This window comes from Vombatus ursinus, unplaced genomic scaffold (assembly GCF_900497805.2).
Source record: "Vombatus ursinus unplaced genomic scaffold, bare-nosed wombat genome assembly UNPS02010284.1, whole genome shotgun sequence".
In the NCBI taxonomy this organism is placed as follows: domain Eukaryota; kingdom Metazoa; phylum Chordata; class Mammalia; order Diprotodontia; family Vombatidae; genus Vombatus; species Vombatus ursinus.
This window is the reverse complement of record NW_020950062.1, coordinates 18,470,113-18,489,961: the sequence shown is the minus strand read 5'-3', so window position 1 is coordinate 18,489,961 and position 19,849 is coordinate 18,470,113. Positions and strand designations below refer to the sequence as shown.

At 35.5% G+C, this 19,849-nt stretch overlaps 1 protein-coding gene across 1 annotated transcript in view; it reads left to right on the top strand.

Annotated features, from left to right (window-relative positions):
* Positions 1-19,641, top strand: part of PKHD1L1 (PKHD1 like 1) — a 201,501-nt gene extending 181,860 nt beyond the window's left edge. Inside the window, exons 72-78 of the mRNA XM_027854060.1 lie at positions 692-827; positions 3,403-3,747; positions 7,841-7,992; positions 8,369-8,515; positions 8,598-8,751; positions 14,356-14,574; positions 17,447-19,641. Of these exons, the coding sequence (XP_027709861.1) occupies positions 692-827; positions 3,403-3,747; positions 7,841-7,992; positions 8,369-8,515; positions 8,598-8,751; positions 14,356-14,574; positions 17,447-17,472 (1,179 nt within the window). The 3' untranslated portion in view covers positions 17,473-19,641. The remainder of the gene's footprint in view (positions 1-691; positions 828-3,402; positions 3,748-7,840; positions 7,993-8,368; positions 8,516-8,597; positions 8,752-14,355; positions 14,575-17,446) is intronic.
* The last annotated feature ends 208 nt before the right edge of the window (positions 19,642-19,849 follow it).

The following is a 19,849-nucleotide window of genomic DNA, read 5'->3' as shown; positions in this document are numbered from 1 at the left end:
TTCCTATGATCCTCTGAATTCTCAGTATTTGTTATTTCCTACTGAAGTAATATTCCAGTAGATTCATGTATGACAATGTTTACTATTCACCATCAGTGGACATCTAATTTTTCAGTTCTTTGCTACCACACATACAAAAAGTACTGTTGCATGTATTTTTGTGGATATAGGGCCTTTCTGTCTTTGATTTCTTTGAGTATATGACTCAGAAGAGAATCCCTGAGTCAAAGGGTATGGACATTTTAGTCATTTTTTAAAGAATGATTCAAAATTAGAAAGCAGTTCAGTTTAGAGTTATATCTCATTATATTAAGAAAACCTAAGTATGACAATGAAACAAAAATGAAGTGTGAATAAGAGGCAGAACATATTACTTTTCTTAGGTCTACTGACTGACTTTCAATATATGTTCCTCCAAATTTTCTATAGGTTAACTTCATTTTTATTAGGCAGTGTTAGACATGTGCTTATTTTCAAAACTAAAATTCATTACAGAACTAAATATTTTTAAAGTATTAATTAAGTGTCTAATTATATGTGGTGCTGTTCTTTGTGGGGTACTGTATTAGGTAAATAATTATACAAAAAGAACCACACAGACCTTGGCTTTTAGGAATCTACAATTGCACTTTATCTTCTATGTTTTAAAGGAAGCAAAAACTATATATTTATAATCATTTATTTTTAACAGGCTGTTCAAGTAGCAATTTTTTTTTCCACTCTTCAGCGTCTGGATGTCTATGTGAACAATTCTCTGGTTTGTCCTAAAAATATGGTATGGAACTATCAACAAAAGGACTGTGAATTTAATATTCGCCTACAGACAGGTAATCTCCCTGAAATTACAGTACCAAAAATACATTAAAAATAAGAGTTAATGGTGTGATTATGACTGATTTTGTGTAATTCAAAAGCACACCAGTGGGACCTTAGAAGCTAAAGTGGCTAATAGTCAGAGTACATCATTCCACATTCCAGGATCATCCTAAGGGAAAGAGTAATGAGTCATAACCAGTTGGCTATGAATGTGACTGTCCTTCTACTCCAACCCTCTATACCCCCAAGATCTGCCAATGTGAGTACAGATCAGAGTTGAATAAGTCAGGCTAAAGAGAGGAAAGGAGGCTATGGGTACACTGCTCACATAAGTAAGACCACACCATGTACTATATGTATCCTCTTTTAAAAGTTGGCATGTTATTTGCCCTTCACACACCCACTGGCATCAATTCCATTCTCTACAATCTTTCAAAGATTTCTGAATGTGGCTCAAAAGTAATATCTTTCCATATCCTGTTATGTAGTTTATCTGAGTCTTTCCATTGAAATCTCCATCCAACAATGAATTTGTGGTAAAGAAAAAAAGGGAAATGAACTGAGATATGGAGGATTTCAATGGAAAGATCATAGAATTTAGAGTCAAAGAACCTGTGTTTGAATCCTGGACCTGCTGCTTCACTACCATTGTAACCCTGGGCAAGTCACTGGACCTCAGCCTCTTCATGTAAAATAAAAGGATTGTAAAGGTTAATTCTGTGGTCCCTTTTAGCTCTAAACTTATGATTTTAATATCTTTTGTTTCCAAAATTCCCTTTTTTTCTTGTTCAGCAATGATTTCTTTCTTGTTGCTCAGAATCAGGTACAGGGCTGGAGTTTCCTTTGTTACTAAAACATTTCTTGTCTTTTTATTTTTGTTTTTTTGTCCAGTCTATATAACACAGCACTTGACCCATGACTTGCGTGTAATAAATGCTTGTTAATTGGTCAATTGGTTGCTTCCTTCATCCTTTAAAGAATGAAATTATCAGTTCCAATTAATGATAAATAATCATTAACTGCAAAGGCCGATATATGTGCTCCACACTTATTCTGAGGGGGAAAAGATTTGCAACAAATCACCCATAAATAACGCATAGTGGAGAGTGATCACAGAATCTAAGAATTTCTCATTTGGAAGAGGATTAAGAAATCTTCTGGTCTAACTCCTACCAGACCAAAAGTCTCTCCTACAACATGCCCACTTGATGGTGATATAGTCTGCTTGACAATCTCTAGTTGGGAACACATGCATACCTTCCAAGCCCACTCTACTTTTGCATAGACCTAATTGTTATTGTTTACTTTTTTTTTTATTTCACTAATCCAATATTTGCCTTGGCAGCTTCCAAATAGTGCTCCTAGTTCTGCTCTCTGGAGCCAAACCATGCCTTTTCCTTGTAATCACCTTGTAAAAGTGATTTTTTTTTAACCGAAGAAGGGACCATCTAATCCAGTTCTCTCATTTTACAAATCAAGAAGTGAGGCCCAGAAATGTTAGCTGATTTACCAAGGGATCATAGTCACATAGCTACTAACTTTCAGAGTCAATATTTGCACTAAAGTCCTCTGACTCCAAATCTTACACTCATTACTGGACCATGATGGTTATTTGATTTTAAAGGGTGCAACCAAGTGCCTGATTTTTCTAAATTTGAAATTTCCTTTTTGATAGGAATGCTTTATCCTGAGAGTTTCACATTATATTAATCTTATACAAGTTTATCTTTTTAAAAATATATTTGTTATGTTGCAATGAACCAGCCACAAATTCTTGGACATTATTAAAAGAGTAATAAATTTCACGTGAATTCTCTGTCACCTTTGAAGAAATCAGTCCTAAAAAAAAATGTGTTTATTTGAAATTTGCCAAGGCTTCTGTAAGATGAACAGTAAATCAGTGTTATTGCAGTAATGTACCTTTGAGACTTTTAGTACACACTTTGTTTTATTATGTGCTTTTGTTTTTTAGTGAAAATAGCATACTTTGCAGCATAGTTTGATAGTTGATAAGAGGTATAACAAAAACCATATGGCAGTGAAAGTCAAATTGATTTTTGTGGCATAGATTTTAATTTTTACCTTCATATCTCCGGTGCCTAGCCAATGTCTGGCACATAGTGGGGACTTAATAAATGTTTGGTGAATTTAGTTGAATTTTTAATCAGGTCTTTGAAATATTAAACATCTAAATAGAACAACATAGGCAAATGCTTTTTTATATACTTCATTCGCCATTCTAGGTACTGAGGATAAAAAGATATAAGTATATTCAGGTACATCATTTATATAGCAAATAGGGTGGATTTATAATAGATTTATACCTATTTATAGAGTAGCATAATAAGTTTAATGCTAGTATACTGTTATTGTTGATGTTAATAATATGTTGCTAAATAGTGTATTTTCATTTTCCATATCAGTAGTATAAATGCTCTTGTCTTTAATAAAAGGGACAAAGTGATAAAATCTAAGAAGAAAATTTTCTGAATTCTCTAAATTCAAAGTACTAAATGCTACATGATAAATGGAATAGACAAGATAAAGTATCTTGAATTTCACTATTCTGGCTGTTTTCCTAAACAGGGGGATACCTTCCTAGCCTGAATTCTGCTGTCTCAGGTGAAAACTATTTTGACAGAACCCACCAAATGCTTTACCTTTTAGTTAAAGGACCTACTCCTATTGAAGTCCACACCACTGCGATCCTATTTGTTTCCTTTAAATTACCAGCAATGACAGAAGATCATTTTTATAGTTCTCATAATCTGGTTAGAAATCTTGCCTCATTCCTGAAGATACCAGTCAACAAAATTCGCATTACTAAAGTAATTAGAGAAAATGGCCGACGGAAGAAGAGAATGGCAGTGATCAACATTGAACTAGAAATTGGAGAAGCACCCACCCAGATTCTAAGCAATCATACTGCAGGCATGTATATAGAAGGATATGCTATATATATATTTATATGAGATATAAGATAATTATATGTATATTATATAATAAATGGATATGACCATATGACCATATTTGCTCCTGCAATTATTAGGCACTGCAGAGGAGCCTTGTTTTCTGCTTTGGTATTGTAGCAACAGAGTCAACTCCATGAGGTCAGGACATGAGTATTATGATAATTCCTAGCTATTGTAAGAGGGCTTTGAGGATACTAAACTTTTCCCTCTGCCTCATTTTGCTCATCTGTATGTGATATATACAAAACAAAGTGAGTCTTCCTTTGAAGGAAGGATTAAATACAGAGATGACCCCAGAAGCCATTTGTGGCTTCCCATCAGAAGTAGCAGCCGCAAATACATGTGATAGAAATGGCTTACGGAATAAAAAGCTCTCTTTTCTCCCTTTTAACTTTTCCTCTTCCACTTAACACTTTTATACCTTCATGTGCTGGAGAGCCTATAGGCATATGTTGATTATCATCATAAACAACAGGGATTTTTAGAACTTAATCAAACATTAACTGACAGAATCCCTGGCATCTGGAAAATTACAATGTAAACGGCCCTGACATGGATAGTACCAAAGAAATACATCAATTGAATTATACTCAGAAAAGTCATTTTGTTGAAATTTCCAGATTATTCATTATTTTATTTCTAAAACTATGCTTTATTATCAGTTGAATCATTCATAAGTTGGATTATCTGTTTCACCATATGAATTTTTAGATTTGTTCTCAACCTTAAAAGATGGATAGGGTTTTACAGGCAGAAAATAGGGAAGGTATTCCAAATGAAGGGAAAAAAAATGGACAAGGGAAAGCACAAGACATTCAGGGGCCAATACACAGAGGAGTTTGACTAGAGCAGAGGCATAGGGGACTAAGAAATGCAACATAGGAGGTAGGTAGCCATCAGGATCAGGAGGGCTTTACATGCTAGTAGCCTATTGATTTGGAACCTATTTTAAGTTGGCAATACGGAGCTACTGAAAGTTTTCAAGCAGAAAAGGAATATGATTCAAGGAATGTTGTAGCCAGATTTCCTTGGCCATAGTGAACTGGGTGAAGTGTGCTAATGAAAATGAGATAAACTAAGAGGCTATTTCAACACTCAAAACATGAAATATTTAAGTCCTTTTCTACAGTGATTGGTGACTGGAAATATGGCAGTACAGACCCGCAGAGCAAGGAAGGGACATGGCCATAAAGCTAATGCTCTCTTGTATGAAGAAATTGCATAAGACAAACCATGACCTAGTACTGACCTTCATGGTATATCCTCCCCTGATTACATGATGATTTCCAGACCTAAAATTTTTTTTTTCTGCCTCCCACAAGGCTCTTGGATTTGTTATATTCACCATGTGTTTTGTTAGTCTTTTTTAAGCTCCTGGATTTACCTACTAATTCATTTCATAGATGCAAGACACTCTAACATATAAAATCCTGACAAAACCCCTGAATGACTGTTCGCCTTTTTGCTATATGCATTATAGATAGCGTGTTTTGAAGTTTGCAGACTGGTCTAGGAAAGCATAAAATTATGAGTCAAGATTTTTAGACTATAGGCAATCTTAATGACATCTTTGTCGTTTTCTTTGTTTCTATTTGCTGCTACCAGCTCTGGAAATACCCAGTTAAGAAAAGTTGAATAGGAGCAGCTAGGTGGCACGGTCAGTCAAGTCTGGCCTTGAAGTCAGGAGGATCTGAGTTCAAATATGACCTGAGTCACTTGACACTTACTAGCTGGGTGACCCTGGGCAAGTCACTTAACCTCGATTGCCTTGCCAAAAAAGCAAAAAAAAAAAAAGTTGAATAGACCCCAATCCAAGGTGATGAGAGAAAGCCTCATCTCTACGGGTGAATAATAAACTTGCAAAATCAACCATGGTAGAAACCAACTCCTGACTTCCCCTTTACTTTTCTCCTTATTTTTCCCCCTTAGTGAGGTGCAATGCTAAGAGATCCCAAAGCATAGATTTGGGAGTAGAGGCAAAAGGTAACAGCTTCTCTATTAACAAACATTGCTCTGGTATCCCTGGGAAGTAAGGAAACTGTTGAAAAGTCACTGGGTCAGATGGGACATAAGGGGAAAATCTGAGAAGCCATTTTGTTGTTTTCATATATCAGATACCTCATGGAAACTTTTTTACCAGAAGTTATGGGAATTCAAAGCTCCACATGCCAGACGAAAACATACTTCTCACACAAGGAAGCACTGAGAGAACCAGCAACTATGTTCTTAATTTTACCATTCATGGCCATCTTTTTATTCCAAATATGCTGCAATAAGTTTGTTACTAAGTTCTGTGCCTGAGGTTGTGGCTGCTGATTAACCACAAAAATCATTCATATAAGAAACATTTATTGCTAAACTGTAGGAAAAATGAATGGGAAAATATGAATACCTTTTCTGCCCCCAAAAGCCCTACTGAACCCTCAAACTAAGTCAATGTGGTATCCTCTTTACTCTCTCAGATTATACCTGGACCATGCCCTTTTTCCCTAAAAAATTCTTTTACTTGGGCGCTTTTCTACAGGTAGCTAGGTGGCACAATGGACAAGGCACTGGCCCATGAGGTCTGAAAGACCTGAGTTCAGATTTAGCTTCAGATATTTACTAGCTGCATGACCCTAGGCAAGTCATGAAACTTGTTTGCGTAAGTTTCCTGTGCTGTAAAATGAGAATAATAATAGTACCTACCTCCCAGGGTTGTTGTGAGGATCAAATGAGATATTTGAAAAGTGCTTAGCAAAGTATAGATGCTAAATAAGTACTTATTCCTTCCCCCACCTCTTCCTTTTAATTGTCCCTCATCTTGGCCTAAGGAATAAGATTTTGACACTGGCATTCAAAACGGAAAGGAAGGGATAGATAGATGATTCGTTGTATAGAAAGAATAAATATGATCTGGTGACTGATTTGGGTGTGGAAATCCATAGACAAGGAAAAGTCACTGATGATGCCAATGATTTGGACTTCAATGACTTAAACAGAAACATAAAAGTGAGGAGAAAACTGCTTTGGATAGTAGTTGGTATGAATTTGGTAATGACAGAGCATTCAGATGAAAATACCATAGCTAAAAAGAGAAGTCAGGGTGAGAGATATCATTTGGGGAGTCATTAATATAGAGGTGATAGTTCCACCTAAGGAGAAGATGAAACAGATCTTCAAGAGAGATGGTGTAGAAAGGTATTGAAAACATAATAGAATTGTAAATCATCTTTTGTCTAGGATAAGCAACAAAATATTCAAGACTGCTCATTTTGTCTAGATAAGTACATTCTTTTCTACTGAGAGCTAATAAAGCTACTAACATTTTACTATTGTATTGTCTTCTCCCTTTAGAATGTAAGCTCCTTGAAAGCAGAGACAGTCTATCTTTTTAAAGTATTTATGCTCCTGGCACTTAGCACACAGTGCCTGGCATATAGGAAATAATAAATACTTATTTCTTTCCTTCCTTTTTTCCTTCCTTTTATCCTTTCTTCTTTTCTTTCCTTCCCTTTTTCCTTCTTTTCCTTCTTCCTTCCTTTTTTGTTCCTTTCTTCATTCCTTATTTTCCTTTCTTCCCACCTTTACTTCTTTTCTTCCTGTCTTCCTTCCTTTTTTACATCCTTCTTCTCTTCCTTCCTACTAATAGGCTAATAAAAATCCAGTGGGCAAATAAAGTTTTGTTGCTCTCTTTCAAAGTTATTTTAAATGGTATTAAGTGTGGGGTTTTTTTTTTATTTTATTACCAAAATTTCACAGTTAAGCAACAAATCTTAAACAAATCACTCAACTCAAATGCCACCTTCATGAATTCTCTTTTGGTCTCATCCCCTCTCTTTGCCCCCTCCATTTGGAAATAACTTTGCTATCCTTAGACTCACTTAGCAATTTATATCTCTCGTATATTTATCATGGTCAGTTTTGTACTGAAATTATTCATGTATTCCATTGAAGTCCTACATTGATGCTTCCTTTTGGTGAGGAAATATAAAAAACACCCACACTAATCATTCTGTCCTCTTAAATCCAAAATTTTCAATATTGTATTATAAAAATATTATTTCCAATAGGTCAGATGCAATTATCTGTACTCCAAGAAATTGCCAATTGTCTTGGACAAGCCATAATCTTGGGAAAAATCAATAGTGTCCTTGGATTTAATGTCTCTTCAATGTCTATTTCCAATCCTCTCCCCACTCCAAATGACTCTGGTTGGATTCAGGTAAGTGGCACTGTTTTAACTGTCAGTAGTAGTCTTTCTATTGCTTTGGATTTGTCATTTTTGATTATCACTTATACTTTCTAAAGTCACTGCCAACATTATTAACAGAATCAAGGGAGGTTATTTGAATAAAAATTGTATCTTTTCACAAAAAATGTTTCTGATGAGAAATTAAATTTTTAAATAACAAAAGTATCATGAATTATTTTCATACTTTTTCATATTTATAAGAAATATGGTGCAAATGATGCCACCACATTACGCACATATTCTTATTAACAATCTATGAATATTAGAACTGCTTGGGTAAGATGAGTTTACTGCTACAAGCTATGAATACACTTAAAATGCAATTATTATTCATATCTATTTTCAGGTGACTAAACAGCCTGTGGAAAGGTCTGCATTTCCAATCAATCACCTGGCCTTCGTGTCTTCCCTTTTTGTGATTACTCAGCCAGTAGCAGGGCTACCAGGACATCTATTTTCCCAGCAGCCTTCAATTAAGGCAATGGATTCTGATGTAAGTGGCATCCCAAAGCTATGTTACAGCAATAGGTCATAAGTCAGAAATAGATCTTGTTGGGTTTTTTCCCTGTCTTTAGGGTAACTGTGTATCAGTTGGAATTACTTCATTGACCCTCAAGGCAATTCTCAAAGATGCCAGCAATAATCAAGTCAGTGGCCTTAGTGGAAATACAACAGTTTCGTTTAGCAGTTGTTGGGCCAACTACACAGACCTGACTCTTCTTAAAACTGGTAGGTAATGTTTTGGATCTATAAAGACAGATTAAAAAATTGACATGTACACTTATATTTTGATGAATTATACATCAAACAACAGTTTGAACCACAACCTCAAAAAACCTGAACTTGTAACTGTGGTCTCAAATTATAGTTCCTCTAGTCCCAAGTGATGTTGATACTTCTAGCTAACAATCTTCAAAACAAATGTGAAGTAACAAAACAAGTTTAATTGTTTCATTTTGCTAACAAAATGATATTAACACAGAAAACTTCACGTTTATGGAGAAATTTCCTTTTTTAAATGGTCAAGGCTTTCTATAGCAATTTGACCTATTCTTAAGAAAGCTATGCATCTACAGACTGAAGCATGCTATTTTTCTTTCTTCTTTCTTTTTTCTTTCTTCCTGTTGAGGTTTAGAGTTGGGAGAGCTGGTTCAGGTGTGAAAGAATTAACTTAGACCTTCTCTGTAACCATTGGGAGCTTTATTGATGCAAAAGCAGAGGGCTAGCCCTAGAAAGAGGACTAGCAATTTACAGAGGGATAGGGTTTTGTTTTATCTTACAAGATAAAGGGAGGGGATTGTCATGACACAGAATGAGGAAGATGGATGACAGGATAGGGGACCCAGCATAAGGAAGACAGGGGAAATTTTATGACTCAGGATGAGGGAAACAAGGAATTTTTATGGTCCAGTATAGGGGGGAAGTTTTGTGGTATCTCAATATAACGGAAAGAGACTCTAGGATGCCCTCAAGTTCAGGAGGAGCCTTACAAGGTGCTGGAAAAACAACCCTTAATTAAAATTTGTTTCTTTAAAAAGCTTTTAGCTTTTAGGGCACTGTTTGCTTTTACATCATTCATTTCCTTCTTTCTTTCTCTCTTTTTATTTTGGTTCTAGTTTTCTTCCATAAGTTGACTAATAAATAAGTTGTACATATTTACATATACATAAGTTATGTTGGATTGTTTAACATCTTAGGGAGGTATGAGGGAAGAGAGAAAGAGATAGATTTGGAACTCAAAATTTAAAAAAAAACAAATGTTAAAAATTGTTTTTACATGTAATTGGGGAAAAAATAAAATAGTATTTTTTTAAAGCTATTCATCAATTTTTTTTCCATGGTTCTTTTTTGGCCACATGGTACTCACAACATTCTTTACCATGTTCAAATTACAAGTAGTAAGGAAGGTTGCCTCTTACAGACTGACAGAGAACCAAGGATTACATTGTATCATGAATATTAATAAATGAATTCTTCTTCTACAAAATTTCCTGAATAATTTACATTACTTCCTTCAAAGGTTCTATTCCAAATTCTCAATGCAATATGAAGGGAACTAATGCTCTAACAATATGGAAAGATTTTGACTATTAGACTTCTGATAAACTATATATCTGCTATCTAATACCCAGCCTAACTGAACATAGATTCATCAGCAGAAGACTGATTGACTGATGATCAGATATTTTGATATTGTCCTCTCTAAGTTTTTATGGCATGGCTGTCTTCTGGTTCTCCTTCTACCTGTCAGATCACTTCTTCAGTGTTTCCTTTAATGAATCTTCATCTCAGTCATGTCCTCTTAGTGTCCTGGTCTGTTCTCCAGTTTTCACCCAGTAAGGGCCCCTGTTCCACTGTAACCACAAGTGCTAGTGCTCTTCTCAGCCCCACAACAATGACCAGGGCTCCTGCTTCAATATGACCAAACATAAGCACTCTTCTCTGCCCTGAAACTGTGACCCAGAACTGCATATGGGCAATAGAGTTGCCAAACAGCTCCCAGTTCTGTACCCAGAGCCAGCAAAGGGTTCCCTGTGTTCTCTTTCTGACCAGTTCTCTTTCTGACCTTACCATTTCTGGGCTGAGAGCCCCAGAAGTTGCTGCTGCCCCTGTTGAAGCTGCCTCCAAGGCTCACTGCTAGTGCTGCAGCTATGTGAACTCCTGGCAGGCTGCCACCCTGTTGTCATAGATTTTCCTGATGACCTCCTAAATTGTCTTAGGCTAGAAAAATGACTCACTTTGACCTTTTGTTGGCTCTACCACTCCAAAATTAGATTTGAGGTATTATTTTAAAGTTGTTTGGAGGGCAATGTTGAAAGAGGGAGGAGAAATGGGACAAAAATATGAACATTTTTATAGTGGAACATTTTCCACTGAACTTTCACATTGGAATGCTACTGATGAGGATGGAATCGGATCCCAAAAAAGAAAAACCCTGTACTTTCCCACATGGCCAAATCTCTGGCATTTGCCTGAGGCTATAATCTCATCAACTGGCCTTTCATTGTGGCTACACCCAATCTCCCAATTCTTTGTTACCCCTAACCTAGCCTAGACCTCTATTGTCTTATCTCCCTATGGAGATTTCCCACCCTTTCTCTACCCTTAATCCTAGTTAGTCTCCCTTCTCCCTTGGCCAAGCAGCAGGTCCCAGTGTTCTGTTTACCCCAGTTTACTGGACACTCCCATCTAGATTGTCCTTAGACCCCTCCTCCAATTATCCCAAATCACTTGACCACTCCTAGATGCCACAGTCTTTCTGTATATAAGGTCCATCTTGTCTCTATTAAGGGGTTCAGATTCTTATAATCTAGCCAATAACTCATTATTGTTCAGACTCCTTAAGAGTCTGCCTAATATGATGGATGTTCTAATAAACCTTGTCTTTGACTGAAAGAAGGCTTGGGTCGAATTCTTTCAGGCAAGACCCATGTGTTATGATTTTGGGATCCCAGCACCCCTAAACCTCAACACTACCACCTCAGTTTCCAATGTACTGTATGAGGAAGTGTATATAGCACTTAAAAAAGTGACATTTGAATGACTGCATAGAACTGACTGAGTACATGCAGATGAAGTCTTTACCAGAGGCCACAGATTTAAAGGAATTTATGTCAATTTTCAATATATTTCAAAGAATAGAATGAAAATGATCATAGATTATATTTTTAGGGGGGAAAGTAACTAAGAAGACACCTGTGACTACCAAATCCCCTGCCTCCTTTCTCTTCTCTATAGAATGTTTATGAGAATAGTTTAATCAGGCATCAGGCATATCCTTTATGAAAGTATAAAGAAGAAAGAGACAAGAACTTGCAGTCAATTTTCTTTGGTAGACTATACTATTAGAAACAAACAACTGAATCAAAGGTATTGAATATATCTGATCTGACAATACTAACTACATAAAAGCATTTCAAAAAAAATTTGATAAAAAAAAAGATATATAGGCTTTCCTCAAACAAAATGTTTCCCATAAATCATTCAAAATTATGAAAAACTGATGAATACAACACTGGAGATAACTATGTTCAGTATTGCCATCAAATAAGGTATGAAATAGAGTCATATAATCCCCTAATATCTATGCCTTTGTCATGGAAGATGTCCTTCAGGAGTTTGAATAGAAGGAAATTCCTTAATGATGGCTAGCTATATTTTCCAAATGGTCTATTCTAAATCAGCATTGTACTAATTTCATCAAACTCTTGCATGCTATAAATCCTCCTTAGTGAAATCCACAGGAAATCAAAAGAGAATGGTCTAGCCATCAACTCTAGTCCTTTAAGGTTTACAAAGTACTTCCCATTCATTATTTCATTTTATCCTCACAACAGTGAGTGATAGAAAGTTATGCCCATTTTACAAAGGAGGAAATAGACTCAGTGAGATTAAATGATTTGGCCCAAGTTTTACAGCTATGTATGACAGGCATAGATCTTGGTAACTCTAAGAGCAACATTCTTCACATTGTGCTACAGGGTCTTTCATGCAAAGGTTTAGATGCATCCATGCATAGGCAAAAAAAGAAAATGTTAAAATATATGTATGGAGGCAAATTATATAGTTTATATATTTAGCACAAATATGAATATATACAGCTTACAAAAATTTACAATTATCTTTTATCATTCCCTTTCCTCCTTTTTTCCTGAAGAGATTCTACTGTTAAAATGGGTAATGGGAAGAGGAAGTTATTATTAATCCTCCATCAATGAATCTTAGAGGGATATTCATCTCAAAAGCTAACATGGTATACTGGAGAGAGCACTGGACTTGAGGGTCAGAAAGCTTGAGTTTGAATCCTAATACTACCACTTTATTAGCTGTATGACCTTGGGCAAGCGACCTCTCTAGATCTGCTTCCTCCTCTCCAAAATATAGGGACTAGATTTTTAGTGATATCCCTTCCAGTTCAATAGTCAATAAACATTTATTAAGTGAATTCTCAATGCTGGGCACTATGCTAAGCATTGGGGAATCAAAAAAAGTCAAAACCAGTCCCTGCTCTGGAGGAGCTAGCAATTTAATGGGAGAGACAACAAGCAAACAAAAATGCACAAATAAGTTATGTACAGGATAAATAAGAAATAAAAAAGAGCACTAGAATTAAGCAGGATTAGGAAAAGCTTCCTGTAGAAGGTGAGATTTTAGTTGGCACTTTAAGGAAACCAAGGAAACCAACAGACAGGGACAAAGTAGGAGAGCATTCCAGGCATAGAGGACATTCTATGATGCTGTGAACTTCCGAGGAGGGTGCTGATTATTAAAACAAGTAGTTCCCTGGCTAATTAGAACTTCAAATGCTACTGACATTTAAGTTTAATAGGACCATACTTAAAACTACTATATCTGTGAATATTTCACCATTTTACCATATCAGTAGTTAACCTGGATATGTTAGAGAAAAGTTGGTGGAGTTAAAAAACATGAAGGAATACTTCACCTGAACCTTATCTTAATCTGGTCTCCCAAACATAAAAAACATAAATAACTTCAAGTGAATTTTTGCTGTGAATTGCAACAGTGCCTGGAAAGTCATGAGAACAGAACCCCTTCAAGCTAACTGTTGTGAAAATACATTGTCATTATTTGCCAAAAACTCAATGAGGTCAAGATCTAACCTTGTTTTCCCCTAAAATAGAAAGAACAGTAAATAAGAACTCAGTAGAAAATGCAAATTGTTAAGCACAAGCTCTGTTTATTATGTAGTACCTGGCAAATAATAGGTGCTTAATAAGCATTTTTTGATTCATTATCTGATTATGCAAAAACAAAAACTGAACCTTGAGGTACCTTTGAGGTACCTTCTCCATTCCCTCTTAATTCCAATGTCTTCCCTCTGTTAATTATTTCCTGCATATAGCTTATTTGATATATTTGTTTGCATGTTGTAGATTGTAAACTCCTTAAGGGCAATGGCCTCTTTTGTAATCCCAGTGCTTAGTACATTGCCTGTCACATAGTAGGCCCTTAATAAATTTTGATTGATTGATTAATAATAGTGAAGTTTATCAGTTTTTCACAACTTAAATTTAGTTGCTTTTGACCAAAGGACACTAGTGGAAAAGAATGGGAGGTGTGAATTCTATGTAGCAAAAAAAAAAAATCTTTTATCTCCTTGTAATTGAAGAGAGGTAGAACATGTGTATTAATAAGAATTTGGAAGGACTCTTTCATAATAATTAATAAGATGACAATTCCAAGAACCTTTTTATACATCAAAATATATGCCTAGTCAATGGAAACCACTAAGAGTTGTGCGGTGGTGGTGAAAAGGGGGAGTTATAATTTTGTTTTACAGAGAAACTTAGTCATGATTTTGTCTTACAGGGAAAAATTATAAGATTGAGTTTGTATTGAATGATGTCCGGGTGGAATCGAGGTCTTTCAGCTTGCCAGTACAATCCAGCTCCAGCAGCAGTGACAGCAAATCATTAAATATGGGTTCAGCTGTTCAGAAAGTGACCATTGTAGTTGGATGTCTAGTAGGGGGAAGACTTCTCTTAGAAATATTTATGACTGCTGTTTTGATTCTGAAGGGAACTGTAGGTAAGAGTTTTTATTTTTGTCTCTTATAAATTATTTCACATATTATAAAATTTGAAGATCCTTTAAAAAAATGAATAACAAAAAACATTGAATATTTACTATGTGTCTATGTCTAGGACCATGCTAAGCTCTAGGGATGAGGTTGGGAGTAGGGGGAAGGGAAAGGACAGGCCAGGTACAGAGAAGAAGAGAATATGTTCCCTACTCTTGAAGAATTGACAATTTCATTGGAAAGACAAGGCATACGTGTGAAATTTTAAATAACAATTGAAGGCAGTGACAATATCATGTTATATACAGTGGAGTTCAGCATAAGATGTCATTATTGTGAGGTGGAATACTAAGTGAAGACCTAGCAGAGGAAATGGCATTTCAGATATAGAGGATATGTATAAAGATGTAAAATGAATAAAGGTGTGGAAATGAGAATAACTTCCACATGTTCATAGTAATGGGGCTGATGGGGCAATGGGACCCCTAAAAAAAAGTCCTTGAACTTTCTCACACATTTCAGCAACCCAGCCCCTGAATCCAATCCCTGGCATTCACTTGAGGTATCCAGCCCATCCCAGTATAATCTTTTTAATTGTCCTTTCATTGTGGCCCTACCACTTAACTCCTTTCATTGCTGCACCTGGCCCACCCCAGGCTACTTGACACTCCTTAATTCCATTCAGACCCTTCCTTTGTTGCCTCCAGACCACCCCAGGTTACTTGCACATCTTGACCCCATCCAGATCTTCCCACAGTCTTTTTCTGTATGAAAGTATCAGTCCCATCCTCATCAAATTTTCAGATTTACTAGAAATCTTGCCTGCCCAATCAGTGTACAATAAAACTTCACTACTCTAACTGAAAGAAGGCTTGAATGGTTAAATTCTTTCAAGGCAGACCCGCCTTATGCCCGTGCATTTCAGGGTTCCTAGAAACCCCAAACTGTATCAATAGTACAGTAAATAGAAATCATTTTAGTTAGAGAGTAATAGGAATTAAAGTTGGAAAGGTACTTTAGGGTAAGACTATAGAAGTCCTTGAAGGCCAGGCTAAGGATTTTGGACTTGAACCTTTGGATATCAGGGAGCCATTGGAGTTTTTTAGGGTGAGGAGAATAAGGGATAGACAAAAGGAAAGTAATGATTAATGAAGATTAATCTGGTAGCAGTATGCATAATTAGTAGATTAGGAGAAGACTAAAGACAAGGAAGCTAGTAACAAGTCTATGACAGCAACTTTCACATATCGGGCAGAATTTAGGGGGATAGAAGAAGAGAATGAGTCAAGGATGATTTCAAGTTTTCCAATGTTCACAGGAAAATAATCTTCTTTTGGCAGAAATATGAAAATCATGAGGGTAATTCATTTTTGAAAAGTTGATTTTGTTTGTTTCCAGAGGGGCATGAGGGTGAGAAGGGATTGCAATTTATATCAGTGTAGCAACTAGCCCCATTGATGATGGCACAGATCTTTTGAAGTATTGAAACATAGCTCGTGCTTAATACTGACATACTGATGATAGGGTTGGGATCTAGACCCCAGAAAGGAAAAACCCTGGACTTTCCCACATGGCCAAATCTCTGGCATTCCCCTGAGGTTATAATGCCATCAACTGGCCTTTCATTGTGGACCTCCCTGTGGCCCCAGGCCACTTCTCCATTTTCCCTTGGCCACGTGGTCCAGGTCCCTGGAATTCTATTACCTCATAGACTACTTGGCCACTCCTAGATCTCTCCCATAGTCTTTCTGTATATAAGGTCCATCTTGTCTCCATTAAAATGCTTAGATTCTTATAATCTAGCCACTGCTCTGATTCTTAAAATCTAGCCAATAGCCCACAGATGCTCAGATTCCTTAAGAGTCTGGTTAATATGGCGAATCTTCACTAAACCTTGCTTTTGGCTGAAAGAAGGCTTGGGTTGAATTCTTTCAGGCAGAACCCACACGTTGTGATTTTGGGGTCCCAGAACCTCTGAACTCCTAAACCGGATCACTGATACCATCTTAGATAGAATCCTTTATGTTGCATACACACTTTACACTGGTAGTTAATAATGGCTAGCATTTTATATCATGCGTTAAGGTTTGCAAAGCATTTTCCAAATATTAACCAGTTTTATCCTCACAATGACCCTAAAAGATAAATACTATTATTATCCCCATTTCACAGATAATGAAATTGAGGCAGATAGAGGTTAAGTAACTTGCCCAGGGTCACACAGCTAGTAAGTATCTGAGGTCACATTTGAATTCAAGTTTTCCTGACTCCAAAACTAGCACTCTATCAAATGTAACACCTAGCTGCCTAGTATGATATTAACACTACATTTCCAACCTGCTGACCAGCATTCTGAGCTACTGCCAAAATGGGTAGCATCCTTATTTCCTCCAGTACTCATTTTGCCCATTATTTATTGTTGAAGGGGCTGAGATGTTTGCTCTTTCTAAAGATGTACTAGTTACTATAAAAGATTTGTTATCTAAATGTTGGTGATTAATTTAGTTTCCAGCCTGAAAGTTTAATAATTGCTATTCTGTGGCCACCTAACTGATTTACTCTTAGTGTAGTAAAAAGTATGTATTGTAAAAATAACATAATTAAGATCTCTATTCTTCAGGATTTTGTATTTTGAATTCACAAGATTTTAGTTTTAAGAGAATCTTTAATTCTAGTTAAATCAACTATCAAAAAAATTTCATAAGCATCTCCTACAAAACAAGTATGAGGGTTTCTCACTATGTATTTATTGATCCTTATCATAGTAATATTTTATGATAAACTACAGCTATATTATCATCATAACTATAAAATTGTTACAGACTAAAATTAACAAAGGTGTTAAATCACATTTGAATCAGTATTATTTTTATATTACAGATGAAATCAGTGAAATATTACAATGAAGAGCATGCTGAAATCCTGAGATGTGCAAGAAGCAACATACTAATGAACTATTTGGTAACCATAAAGCAGACAAAAAGACAAAAGATTTTTTTAAATGTTCAAGTCATTTACTTTTATAGATCAAAAAGATGTAAAAATCATCATTTACCTTCAAAATAATCATAGTATCATAGGATTTAGAGCTAGAAAGGACATTAAAGATAATCAAACTCCCTCAAAGTAACAATTTGAGGATGAAATGTCAAAGTTTCCTTTTGTTATGTAGATTATTTTGTACTATAATTTTAAAACTTGAAGAAATCTCTGATTTGGACATGGATGACCCACTTTCAAATTCTTGTTCCAAAAAGTCATGGAATCATTTTAAATTAATCTAATATAAAAAGTCATCAAATATTCATTTGAAACATTCTATCCCATAGGTCAGTCCTATTCCAGTTTAACTTCTTTAGATCAGATTGGTAGCAGTCTGAAATAAGTATCCATTGGAGGAGCCACATATTTTTTAAATAAAAATAACAATTTACATGGAATCTTATTCAGCAAATTCTTGTTGAAGAGCTATAGTCAATGGTACATCAGTCATGCTTATGGCAAATGTCTTACCTTGGTCATCTAAATCTGGTTGGATATCTTCAATATCTTCTATCATTGTCTCCTAACTTTCCAGGAATTGTCACTCCAGGGTCATTTAGGACAGCAGGGTAAAGGTGGCAAAGAGCTTCTCTATCACTCAACTTCTATTCCCAGGATGATACCTCTCCCCCTCCCAGCATTATGTACTAGTTACTCTAGTTACTATTAGCATACTTTACTAGACTATGTAGACTGAATATTTAGCAAAGAAAAAGTTTTTATATCTGACTTTCAAGAGGCAAGAATCATGTTAGAGATGCGCCTGAATAATCCCATAAAGAATAATGAGATATGGAACACAGGTATCAATCTCTTACTACTGCCATCACCTGACCCTGTCTTGTCTGGTGGCTCACCTGTATACATGTATTCTAATTTCTCATATAATGCATAAATACCAGAGATTCTCCCCAACATTGGATTTTAAAAACACTAATATATCTAGGCAGAATGAATCTCATGGGTATGAAAGGAAATTGGCATTTAGATGACATAACTTTAAGGGCCCCAAAAAGCTTCCCTTCTGAAAATATTTCTCCCATTCTGTATGCTCCCAGTTATTCTACCTGTTATTCCATCATTAAAGAGACATTCCCGCCAGCTAAAGAATTGATTTCAAGCATCTTCTTTGAAAATGTAAATAATTTCAGGAGGGGTGGTTCATTAAATTGTCATTTAGTGTGAGTTATTTTATCAAATTCCTCTCTTATTGACAGCCCAAGGTAATAAAAATGTTAATGATTAGGAAGAGAAGGATAATGTTGAAAGTACTTTGCAAGTATTTTAGATAGAGTATAGCAGAAAAAAGGACACTTGGTATTTGGGGTAGGGATATTTGACAGAAGGTAAGAAATGGGCAGAGAAAAGGAAAATGAGAGGACACTGAGGATAAACTTTACCTGCTTGTAAAAAATGTTTAAGGATCATATGGTTTAAAATTAGAAGGGAATTTAGTGAACATCTAACACAATTCTTTCATTTTACAGATGAGGAAACTGAGGAGGGTGAATGAGATTGGGATGTAACAGTAGCAAGATCAGAAAATAAAGTGGAATCAGGTTGAAATGAAATATATACCATGAATGGGTCATGTATCATATCTGTAACTTGATCAGGATAGAAACTATATCTTATCTCAATTCCTACATATATTGATTACCAAGTTTCAAGATATGTAAAGATATATGGTTTTTGTGTGTTTTGACATTTTGGACCATTTTATTCTAAAAATATTTACCTAATTTCCTTATTCACTTAATTTATTATTTATATTAGAAAGATGTTTGACTTCTTCAACATCCCTTTAGAAGTTCTGGCCCTTTGGGGGTGGATAAAGCATAAAACATAAAACAACTACAACATCAGCATCTCCTTCTTTGTTCAACTACCATTTCCCTACTCTGATACTGTATAAAGTGATGGTTTTATACTATATGTTCCAACTTTTAAAACTTGTTTATTTTATAAAGCAAAATATAATCTTTACAATTAATGTTAATAAGCCCAACAATAAGCTTTTTAAAAAAAATAAACATATGCTAGACATCTGTATTGTTTGGATTATTTATTACAAGAAATTGTTTATAATTGCAATCAATTCATATCAAAGAATGAGAATATACAGAAATGAGAATATCCCCAAAATTTTGGTGCAATCTTAAACTTTAATAGCTTAAAACTGCACTAAAACTTTTGGAACACCTTGTAAAAGCTTTCAAGTAATTATTCAAGAACTGAGTC